General features: G+C 41.1%; 1 protein-coding gene across 1 annotated transcript in view; it reads left to right on the forward strand.

Moving 5' to 3' along the window:
* The window catches only part of LOC113807124 (DNA topoisomerase 3-alpha), a gene marked incomplete at its 3' end in the record, with an annotated part of 29,815 nt that extends 17,690 nt beyond the window's left edge, over window positions 1-12,125 (forward strand). Inside the window, 3 exon segments of the mRNA XM_070127229.1 lie at window positions 9,804-10,271; window positions 10,393-10,677; window positions 12,062-12,125. Coding sequence (XP_069983330.1) covers window positions 9,804-10,271; window positions 10,393-10,677; window positions 12,062-12,125 — 817 coding nt within the window.
* Between the last annotated feature and the right edge of the window lie 214 nt (window positions 12,126-12,339).

The raw sequence follows: 12,339 nt of genomic DNA on the forward strand, positions 1-12,339 counted from the left end.
CGCACTGCCAGTGCAAGAGATTACAAGGCGGGCGCTCTGACCATTCGGCCACCACTGCGCTATAAGGATTGTGCAACCAGGCGCTTCCTGGCACCATGGACATTGACTATCTACTCATACATGAGTAAGTATAGCGGTTTGGAACTTATTCTTTGGAAAGATGCTTCACTCTCAGCAACAGATAGGCAACAGGTAAAAGTAATTGGAATTGTGGATGTGCGTTAGTTGATCATGAGTGCTAGGGTGTTAGCTTCAGGAAATGGTGAATTGCTCTCAGTAACAAATACTAAAGTCAAGAATTTGTGGCAGTTGCAGTTAGAGGACTGTCAATGGTGAGACGATGGCCAGTTCCACAGTATATCTCATCTTTACGAGAGGAACATAGTAGAACTAGAGGACTTGAGGTTTTAAGGGTCACTGCTTCAGATGTGGGGATCTTCACATGGCAAGAGAGTATAGAGAGCCAAGACCTGCCTTAAGATGTTACTCTTGTGGAAAGGAAGGTCATATTGCAAGTCGTTGTGACCAGGGAAACAGCTGAGGGGAAGCTGCTACACCGGAAGTTATTTCCTTGGACAGTTAAAGGTGCTTCCAAGATCCCTACCAGTAGTTGAGGTTTTGATGCCATCCATTGCCCCCAATAGGCTGAGGGCATTGGTTGACTACTGTCTCAAGTAGTAGGGAAATGTATAGAAAAAGGTGAAGGACTAGTGACTGTTGATGGGAAAGAAATTGAGTGTGATGGTACCAGAGAAATAAATTTGACTCTACAAGGAATCTGGCTGAAAACTAAGGTTATTGTGCTTTCTAAAAGGATTGATGGGATCAACATAATAATAGGGATGGATGTAATTAGTCAATTGGGTGGTGTGATGATCGGGGATGGAAGAGTGATATATTTGGGAACGTGCCAGCTGTGTGCTGTGACTGTGGAGGATGTGCAGGTGAAAGAGAATGTGGGAGAGCCAATGGAAGTTGAAAAACCCAAGAAGTGACTCCAAAGGCTGTTAATAAATGGAAGGCTGAACTGCATTGTTATTAGCACACAATGACAGAACTTGATAGAGAGGAGTATGACAGGGTGGTGCCATGGGGGAGAGAAATGGAAAGTGCAGTGTTACCATTGATGGCAGTGGTACAACTAACCAAGAAAAGGTTTAACCAGTCCAGGATTTTAGTTAGTTCAACCGCTATGTGATGTTTCATACAGTTGATGATGCCACTGACGTGTGCAGTGAGACTTTAAGAGTGTGGAGGCAAATGAGTCAGGCCTCAAGTATTGAGGATCTTAAGCTGACCTACCTACAAAGCTGTGAAGCAAAGAAACTGGAAATACCAGCTAGTAAGATATAACGGCAAAAGATATTGTTTAAATAGGCTCGGTTTGGGATTGTGCTCGGCACTGTGAATTATGACAAAAATCCTGAAGATTGTGCTAAGCAAAGGAAAGGGAATAGTGGCCTCTATGAATTCATGCTTTCAAATGTAGAAAATTGATGTGTCACTATCCCACTGCAGGATGGTTTTGGACGGGCTCTTAAAGTTGTGGAGTATAGCAGAGTGCAGGGGCAGGAATAACAGGGTGCAGGGGCTTGAATAGTAAGGTGCGAGGGTGGCAAAGCCAGTTTTCTTTATCCTCTAATGCTTAGGAAACAGCAGAAATGCTGCTACGGAAAAGCGGCCAGCTCTGCATAGTGCATAAAATTCACATTCACAACTGGTTTCAGAAGGTGAAAAATTTATTTTTGGAACCAGACAAAAAATAACTGGAGGCAAAACCAGCCACATACGGCAATTTGCAGCTACTTTTGAGAGTCTTGTTAGGGTGAAGAGGAGAGCAGAGGGTTTGAGATGGGAAGAACAGGTTATTATGGAGATGATGCAAGATATAGTAAGGAGAGTAAGTTGTGAAGATTCAGTTAGAGTCAGGTGGGTTGTGCCCAAGTTGGAGTAGCATTGCCACTAGAGATTTTTCAATGAAACTGTTGAGGATGGTGCATGGTTTAGGAAAAAAGATGACTATAATCATATTAATGTTGCAGAATTAGACACTATTAAAAGATGTCAACTTAGCTCTGAAGTGGAATTTGTGAAACATTGTGGTTAGAGCGGATTCAGCTACAGTGGTTAGTTGGCTGAATGCAAGGGTAACAGCAGAGAAGAGAGTCTGGATAAAAGAGCCTCAGAAATGATTTTGAAATGCCGCTTGGGGACCATGGAGTTGATCGAAGAGTTCAGTATGAGGTTATGAGTGTTTTGTGCAGTCTGAGAGGAACAAAGCAAATGTGTTAACAACAGTGAGGAAAGCCTAGTTAGGTCTCGGAATAGGCAGCCAAAGTGACCACCGTCTCGAGTGTGGAAGACCTGTACAAAATACACCAAATGGGTGTTGATAGGACGCTGTATGTAGCAAGGAAGGTTGATTCTACAATGACACGGGACAAGGTTCGACAGGTGGTGGGGCATTGTGTCAGCCGATTGATTCGGTGCCAACCATACCTAAAGCAGGGAAGTTCAGCATGAAGAATGGAGGAGACTAGCAAATGATGTGACACACTAAAGGCAGGAGTTGTACTTACCCATGGTCATCCGTGGACCTGATAGTGGCTGTCTTGAGACGGTTGAGAGGTGTGCTGAATGAGCTTTTTCTAGAGAGAGGTCAGGCTGATGAGGTATTGATGGACAACAACACAGTCTTTTGGTCTCGGGTGTTGAAGAATATGCAAGTGGAATGTTAGTCATTTCTTTAGAGTGGCATACTGACCAAATGGAAATGGAATCGTGGAGAGACAACATTGTATGATCAAGGTTCTTACTGAGGGGGCACATGTGCCACCTATGGAAGCATTTTTTGGTATGTCACAGAGGTCTGGCCAGGTTAAGAGAACTGTGCCACAGAAAGCTGTGTTATGATTAGAGACTCCCAAGTATGCCTACTAAGGTATTAAGGGGTGAGGTAGGTACCTCTTCTATCGAAATGGGGAAGAAGTGTGGGCGAAGCCACTGAATACACAATGCACATTGATGTGGGGGAGAGGCACAGTGACAGGTGTGCATTCCAGAATAATGTATCAGTTGAAGGGATGTCACAGCATGTTCTGGACCTCAGGAGAGTGATGGATTCTTCGACAGATGAGGAGGAGCCAGAGGAAGTAGGCCAAGAAATAGTCCTACAACAGTCTCAGAGAGAGAGAGACAGATCTGCGTGGATGAAGGATTATGTAGAGGGAGGATCTAGCATCACTAAGAGCTATGTACCATTTCTTAGTAAGCAATCAGTAGTTGGTAGTGATCAAGGGGGCGTGTGGTGTAATTTAAAAGAAATTGGTAGCTCTCGAGGGGGACTGGCAACGATGTGTCCTTGTTGCGGGATGGGTCAAAGAAAATGGTTAGTGCTTATTGAGGGATTCGGAGAAAAAAATAGGAGTGCTGATGAACTGGTGGGTTACTGGAAGGGCTTGTGCAGTTTCTTGTTTTGACGAGGTGCGGTGATCTGGGTTGGGAGTTCCATTTCATTCGTGGTCCAGTTTAGTTTGTTTTGTTGTACAAGAATGTTAAGTTGGTAAAGGGCTGATTATTTTATTATGTTCGGTGTGGAATTATTGCTTTGGGGTCGATTGTTAGCACTTACTTTATTGTTTTGGTGTTGCGGACAGCAAGTAGGGGTTATCATTGTAAGAGGTGAGGTTCTTTATGTTTATTTCAGTCTATTACTTGACACTTTGCTAATTTTTGGTACTTCAGTAGCATACTTAGTGAGTTTATCATCATGGTTTGTAAGCACCCACAGGTGTTCCAGACCTAGCAAATTAATACTCAGTTATGTGGAAGTAGTAAAATTAATTGGCTATGCATCTTGTAGCACAATCACACACAACCTGGCCTTATATGTTGAGTCATTCGAGTCATATGACATCTGGTATTAACTTTGTATTACTAAAATACCTACTACATAAAAAGTAGCATATTTCCTCTGATACTTTTCCTTACTCACCCTTTATTTTTCACTCTTTTTTGCTAATATCTTCATGAGCACCGATAATGAAAAGAGTGCGCTAGATGGACCAGACTCTGGTGAGCTTAATAGGACTGGGCTATGTGATTACCAAGTCATAGCTTGTGTTGGTTTGTAGAAATGTAACAGTATTCCAAAACATCCTAATTTCTCAACACTTTAAGATTTGCATTTGTTGGAAATTATCATAAACTCAATATCAATTGATTTATTGGGATAATGTATAGATAAGGTATGTAACTACTTGGAGCAAGGCACATACGTTGAGCCCGAAAGTAAGTGCAACTGTTATTTTACCATTTCTTGCTGTCTTGATGCTGACTCAAAAAGTAGGCATTTGACTTTCTAATACGGCAGACAGGTTGTCAGGGATACCAGACAAGCTGTCTTTGGCGACAGACCCCTCCACCTCTATCCAATGCATGTTGTTGTGGGGGGGCTTGGGAGATGACAGAGGCCCAATGTAGGGGATCACTCCTACCTTGGACCTCAGCCCTTGACTCAACTAATGTATTGTCTTTTCTTCTCCATTTTCCTTCTTTTCTTCTTCATCCCAATCTGTCCACATCCTAAAGTGTGAGAGCTATGCTGAAAGGATGGCCTTGTGTCAGTCCTGAATGGGCTTCATACTGTGTTTGCTATTCCATCTTTACAATTTTCCCTGTCATACTAACCTACAGCACTCTCTACAGCCTTTGTTAAACATATTTTGACCTAATTGCCGATAAATTTTAAACAGTTTTGCCATAATACTTTGTTATAATGCTGCATGACTTTTCCTTTCCTGAGAGCTTCACCCCCAAGCCTCACCCTATTGCAATATTTTGCATACGCTACAAATGACCTTAGATGTTGACGCTGCAGATAATTTTTTAATATATGAATAATTTTGGCAATAGAAAAACTGCATAAGGTGAAATACTTGCCAATGAAATGAGTTCTTTATAAGAATGTTTTCAAGGCCAGTGGAAACAATAGAAGGAAGATGTGCCATTTTTAAACTCTCCTTCCTTTGGTTTAAGAAATGCATTTCTTGAATTGTTTTTGATGTGTTTTGAAAACTTGTGACCTTCATATTTGATGGAAATCTTTTGATTTAAGAAATCATCCCCGTCATTTGAAGGGAAGTTGATATTGTGAAACAAGTTATTTCCAAAAACTATGTCGGTCAAAATACACATGAAAACAGTGAAAGATAACCCTTATCGATTAAGTTCTTCCTGCAGCTGAGTGATAGCATGCTACTTTCTATAGGTTGTGAAAAACCTAAACTTTAGATTTAAAGCTAAGCTAATCTAGCCAGATCCTGATCTGGCTAGATTTTGGACACCCAAAAGATAATTGAAACAGACAAACTAGTGGAGATAAGGTAAAACCAAAGCAAAAGGGACCGACTCTCGCCAGTGCCACTGATGGCCCAATGGAACAACCTCAAAAGTCTTGGCCCCCATTCTTCGCATCCAAACTCCTTGGGTTATTCCCTTACGTATAAGATAGAGTTTTGAAAAGGTGATGTTGTGAACCTTGAAGACAGGACACCTACCTGACATTCATAGTAATCAAGAATCCGACATGAAGACCTGCTCTAGTAATAGATTAATTAGACCTACAGTAAAGAGCAAAAACTGGCACATTTTAATGCATTAAATGTAATGATTATAATCTACTGTATCTAGTTATTGGTTGACTTACTGGAATAATGTGTTGGAAAACTGGATGCTACTTTTAAGTTTGTAAGTATTAGGCATAAGGACTTAATCATGTATAGTAGTATAATAGTTCTAAATGTATATGTATATGTAAGTATGTGAAAATGAGCCTATACGTAAAATAGATAAGTAAATAAACAAACAAACATACATACATACTTGATAATTATGTACATATGTAATAATAATAACCACCAGTCATAGTGGGCTTGAAAACTTTTGATTATAATTTTAGAGCATAAACATTGACTATTCTTGTGTCTGTTAGGGCAAAAGGCAGAAAGATATCGTATGCCAGGCACTTGTTACTATGTTCATTGATAATGAGCTTTTAGGATTGATGAAAAAGCAAAAATACTCTTCTGTTAGATTGGGTATAGTGCATTTACGTAAACATATTGATATCTATGTTACAGAGGAAAGTTTGAACTAATAAAATATTTGATATACAGATTTTCGGCAAATTGAACAAGCACAGCATATGAGTATGTAAAGCTATACTGAAAACTATCGTTAGGAGGGGTGTCAAAACATTCAATAACAAACAGAACTTTAGGTTACAGAAGGCTTATTATTTGCGCTTCGAATTTGTTCCGTTTTGATTCATGTCACGAATATTTGTTCCAGAATTCATATGGATTCACTGTGAGATGATTTTATTCCCGTTTGATGGTATTTGCCTTGCGATATTCGGATAAGCCACACATACCCAAAAGTAGGTGGGAAATCAGGGGTACCAACAGTTTCATAGCGTTAACAACTATATTTCAAAAAGTATCATTGCTTGTGTCAGTGTTTTGCATGATTTTCTATTTTTCTGTGTTGCTATACATAGTACCAGTATCTCTTCAATATCATCCATTTTCTTATGGGACGGTCACGCTAGACTTGTCTGTCCGGGATCCCTTTACAGAAGGGTATATTTCCCCGGCTGTGAAGAAAACAGATGAAAATTCCCTCCTAGAGCGCCACCGAGCGAGAACCGCTGTGTTGGTTTTTCGACCCGGCCACAAAGGGAAGGATGATGGGAAAGCAAAAACCGAAGTATAATTACTATGAAGCTTATTAATTGGTCATGTGATTGTTATGTCACATTAGGTATAATAGAACTGTAGAAATACGTAATATATATTGCAAATAACAATGGTGCCACACAAAATTTTTAGAGAAACGGACAAACGTTCAAGCTTAAAAATAACAGTACTGGATAAAAATACGAAGAAACTTTGTTTTGCATGGAGTATAATCGTGTGGCAGGCATGTCACAATTGACATTTTATTATATATTACTCAATTTCAGTTATAGTATTTCCTTCCTCCCAATTTCAGTTTTATCAATGTTTATTAATGTTTTTTTTGTACGTAACGGTATATGTTATTGGAAAGTGTATGGTCAGACTTTCTATTTCTGTTGAAATATGGGGTACCAGGGTAACTGGCACAGTTGCATGATGTATAATGTGGTAAAATGAGTGGAAAGGCTTTTGTAAGTTTAGTGTCTTTTATATATTTTTTTTCAATCAATATATGATGACGCTCATAGAATCCACAACTATCTTCGATAGGTAGTCATCCAGGTAATTGTAGACATAAAGGCCAATTTACACGATGCTGCTTTTGACGCAAGACGCTAGTTCCTTTTGTCACCAACATACGGCGCGGTACAACTTGCCCTGTCTTCGTCTGCAATCTGACTTGTGTCTTAACAGCAAAAAGCACCATTGTACCATACCGCACATGCCTCTTGCTTGAGTAAATCCTCGTTTGAGCAACGTGGAGAATGAGGATGTATGTCTTGTTTTCTCTGTATCGTGTTTCATGGCGTATAATTTTATGAAGAAGGAAAAAATCCGAAACGATTAGAAAAATACAAGGGGTTGCCATTTACCATCAGCCAAATGCTGGAGCACTGCACCCATAGCAACATCTGAGGTGCCAACTTGAATACTGGTAGGCCGTGGGTATACAAGGAGAGTGGCTCTGTTGAGAGGCTCTTTGCAGTTTTGGAAAGCTGCCTACTTTGACGTCGTCCAAGAAAGAGCCTTTGAAGTTTGACTAACATCTTTTTGAGGGGAACAGCAAGATCTGCACACTGGGGATGAAACGCCTGTAAAAATTGAGCATACCCAGGAACCGATGCAACTGGTGCTGAGTCTTGTTAAAGTTTGTGATGGTGCTTACCTTTTCTTAGGCAGGATCAAGGCCTTCAACTGAGATAGAGTGACAAGTGACCCAGGAAAGTCAATGAAGCACATAGATGGGTTGATCACGACTTACTGAGGCCCCTTATGTATCCGGGATGTTCTTCTGTCTAGCTGGCAATGAGGATGTCATCGAGGTACACAAAACAACCTTAAGAGCTGCGGGTGACCATAAAATGCTGGAAGATCTAAGCAGCGTTCCTCAACCAAAAAGGCATTCGGGTGGACTTGTAAAGGCTGAAAGGTGTAGTGACAGCTGTCTTCGGGATGTCCTCTTCAGCAATTGGTATCTGGAAGTAGACCCTCACCGAGTCAGGGTAGGAGAATATACTGCAGCCTCCCAGATTTTGTAAAGAAGTCAGTATTTGAGAAAGTGGATAATGATTAGCTTTTGTGGTTATGTTGAGCTAGTGATAATCGCCATATGGCCGCTCTTTATCCGGACGAGATACAGGGGCAAGGACCATGTGATGGAGGAGGGGCATATAATGCCAAGATTCAGCATATGGTGACACTCAGAATTGGCAACTTGAAGTCGACCTGGTACTAGATGGCAGCAGGAACTGTTGACATGAGGAGCAGTGGTGATGATGTGATGGCGAATCTGGTGCGGAGGCTGACTCACTAGGGTACAGGGTTTCGTGATAACTGGGAAATCTCTTAAAAGTATCGCAAATATTTCTTTGTCAAAGAAAACAGTGGTAATTTGGGGAAATCTGGTGAAGTCTGGTGAATATGTGCTTACCGACAGTGGACTTGCCTGTAGTGCCATAGGTCACGGTGAGTCGGCGAACGTCGACCAGCAAGTGAAAGTGATGCAGAAAATCGGCGCCGAGGATGTGTTGTGGGATATCTGCCACGACGAACACCCATGAGAAGATGTCGAGATTTAATAACATTCGCCGTAGGTGGGAACAGTAGTAGCATTCTTTGCAAGGAGACTGCGAGTTGGCTGGTTTGGTTTGCCTGAAGAAGTAGTAGGAATAGTATTCTGCTCCTGTTTCGATAGCAACGGTTGGTGTTATTCTGTCTTGATTATGATTCTCCGCACTGATTCTTATGCTGGTTTGTTATGCACTGGTATTTAGCCTGTTGCCAACAAATAGGCAAATTGTCTGAATTTTTGTTTTAAAGGTCTAAGTTACCTGGCGATTTGGTCAGGTTGGGTATTGAGGGTTGAACGTCGCCCTATAAATAGATTTTTTTTTCTTTATTTTTTGGCATTATATGGTTGGGGCATATTGATTGTTGGCATTTTAAAGCATTTCTGTGTGTCCTGAAATGTCGAGCAGATTGTCTCTAATATTTAAGAGTACACAAAAATTACCACAGGGTGTTAGGATACCATCTGTACCAATAGCCTTGGTGTATGTAGAATAGGCAGATAAGTATTTAAACGTCCGTAAGACCTATTCATTCCCTATCGCGTTTCTTGCTGTTTACTGTAGTTTTCCTAATAATTGATAGTCTCCATTTCTGCTTGAGACAACAATCATTTACTACCTTTTTGTCATTCAATTAGATTAATACTAAGGATGGCCCATTACTACATCCACCCTTGGCTTTAAACCTAGGCCAGGCTTAGTAGCTGATAGGCAAAACCCATCATAATTTTTTGATGTCAGATTTCGTCCGATATCCTTAGCCTCAACCTAAAGAGTTGTCTCACTGGTTTCTCCACCCTGGAATGTCTCTGAGGAATCAACCTGATGGGTAGCAACATCCTTTTTTTATTTTTAGGTCAGGAGACCGACATGACTTTTTTTTTTTACAACATGAATTGTTTCATCTTGGTAGAATAGCAGTAATAGAGTTTTAGTGGTTGCATGTAACATTAAAGACCTAGAATCTCTATGGTAAGGTTTCATAATTGTACAGGAGGTGGAGGACGGCCAAGAGCATCAGGTGGACGGACTTCCCCAAGCAGGAACTCTTGGGACAGTGGCTACATGTCTTCATCATCCAGTTCTCACCCGGCCACGCTTCCCAATAGCAACCAGAGAAGGATTGTGTTCGGGCAGCGTGGCGCCAGCAGTGGCGCCAACACCAGCAATAGCAACAGACAGAACAACAACAACAACAGTTCATTCCCGTCCCCCTCGTCCACCTTTAGTAGAAGCCCCTTACGGCCTCCGCGTGGGAGAGGTAGGGGTAGCCGAGGGTCCCATAATGCCAGTTCTTCGTCCAGGGACTCGGGATTCTCGTCTTTCGGTTCCTCTCAGTCACAGCCTCGGCCGAGCTGGGGCGGCACGGCCAACGGCAGTGAGGACCAAGAGAATGCCATCGTCTGCAACTGCAACGAGGACGCCATCATGCTCACCGTCAGAAAAGAAGGTCCCAACACAGGTAAGAACGCGAGGTTGGAGGAGAGTTGTGCAAGGTAATGTTTGAGAATTTACTTTAATGCTGAAATGATGCCTGTAGACGCATGAATGTGCACTAGGGCCATGATTCTGTCTCGTTTCAGGTCGACAGTTTTATAAATGTTCGAAACCTCAGGGACAAGGCTGCAATTTCTTCCTCTGGGCAGATGATGGAGGAGGAGGAGGAGGAGGAGGAGGAGGAGGAGGAGGAGGAGGAGGAGGAGGAGGAGGAGGAGGAGGAGGAGGAGGAGGAGGAGGAGGAGGAGGATGGGGAGGAGGAAGCGGAAGTTGGGGAGGAGGAGGAAGCATGCGAGGTGGAAGCGGAGGTGGAAGCAGTCAGTGGAATGGGAGTTCTTCATCGTCCAGCTGGAATGGAGGCTTCAATTCAGGTGAGAAGTGATAAGGTTGCTCATTACCTTCTCTGCAGTAACTCACATTATGGTGTAACATGCAATGGATGTGCACCCTTCATATATATATATATATATATATATATATATATATATATATATATATATATATATATATATATTTAATGTACACACACACACACACACACACACACACACACACACACACACACACACACACACACACACACACACACACACACACACACATACACACACACACACACACACACACACACACACACACACACACACACACACACACACACACACACACACACACACACACACACACACACACACATATACACATGCATACATACATACATACAAATAGAGATTACCAAATATTGTAAACCTGTTTACTTTCCTTTAACTGTGAATAAATTAGTCATAAAATAATGCTGAAAGAATGGTTATACATGTCTACCAAATATTTTAGTCCTATAGCTCTTTGTGTAGATAAAGAAGCAGTCAACCCATATGCCGGAAACAAGAATGATAGAGTTGTAGCATATGCCATTCTCAATGTGTCCTTGGGCGTAAAGAATAGTTTAGAAAATCGTATAGTCACACGCTCCAGCTGTACCATTATGGATTTAATGTGATATGGGTACAGTGGAAAATATACGTACTATGTATATTGTAAATACAAATGCAATGCTTCTGGCGTCATTAACCTGTGTGTGTCAGTGCAGCTGCTTGACAGGTAAATGTTTTTTTTCTGACAATGTAAAGTTGTGTGAGTCAGAACAGCTGTGTGATAAATTACTATTAGTTTCTTTCTCCCAAGACTGTTGTTTATTCTGTTGCTCTATGTAAGTAGTAGATTTCCAGGTTCAAAATATAAATAACATGAAGTGCACTTGGAATGATCACGGTCGTACATTCCACTCCCAATTTGTGGGATGTTTAGTGTAGCTTGATCTGAATGTACAACAGTGTGCAGCTATTGAGCAACAGTTGCAAAAATTCAGATACATAGTGGCGGGAGTGTTTCTCGAGTGTCGCGCTACAGTCATATGACAAACTAACATCAGAATGCTGCTCAGTTGTTGAGCAACTGCATTGGGACAGAACAGATACAATGCTGTGGAACTATTTCTATACAGTGTATCATGGTCTGGATTAGGCTTAACGGAGTAGGGTGCAGACTTATTGTGAAAGTCAGATTTTGAAAAAGTTCATCTCATATCCCATAGAACACAGTACATTTATAGGAAATCATATGTGAAATTTATTTGTATAGTATATTCATATATATATGGAGACATACTATGTATTAATATAGATGTATATTGATATAAAGACGTAGATATAGATGTGACAACAGAAGCACGGAATAGTACATTTCATCTTTCAGGAGCTGATGACACGACCGACTGGGAGGGCGCCGTGGTATGCAACTGCAGCATTCCTGGCAAAAGGTGGGTGAGAGTAAACACTTAAAAGTTAGATTCCTCTTCTGGTAAATATTCTTTGAATTGCACTATGATCAGAATAAACAAAAAATACGCTTAGTACAAAGGTAAGTTTGGTGACAAGATGATCGAAGAGATAGTAAGTCGTGGAAATATTCTTCATTTTAGTAGGTAATGTGCTTCCAATCTTGATAATTTGATTGGTGATGTAATTAATACT

Source organism: Penaeus vannamei, chromosome 11 (genome assembly GCF_042767895.1).
Source record: "Penaeus vannamei isolate JL-2024 chromosome 11, ASM4276789v1, whole genome shotgun sequence".
Taxonomy (NCBI): Eukaryota; Metazoa; Arthropoda; class Malacostraca; order Decapoda; family Penaeidae; genus Penaeus; species Penaeus vannamei.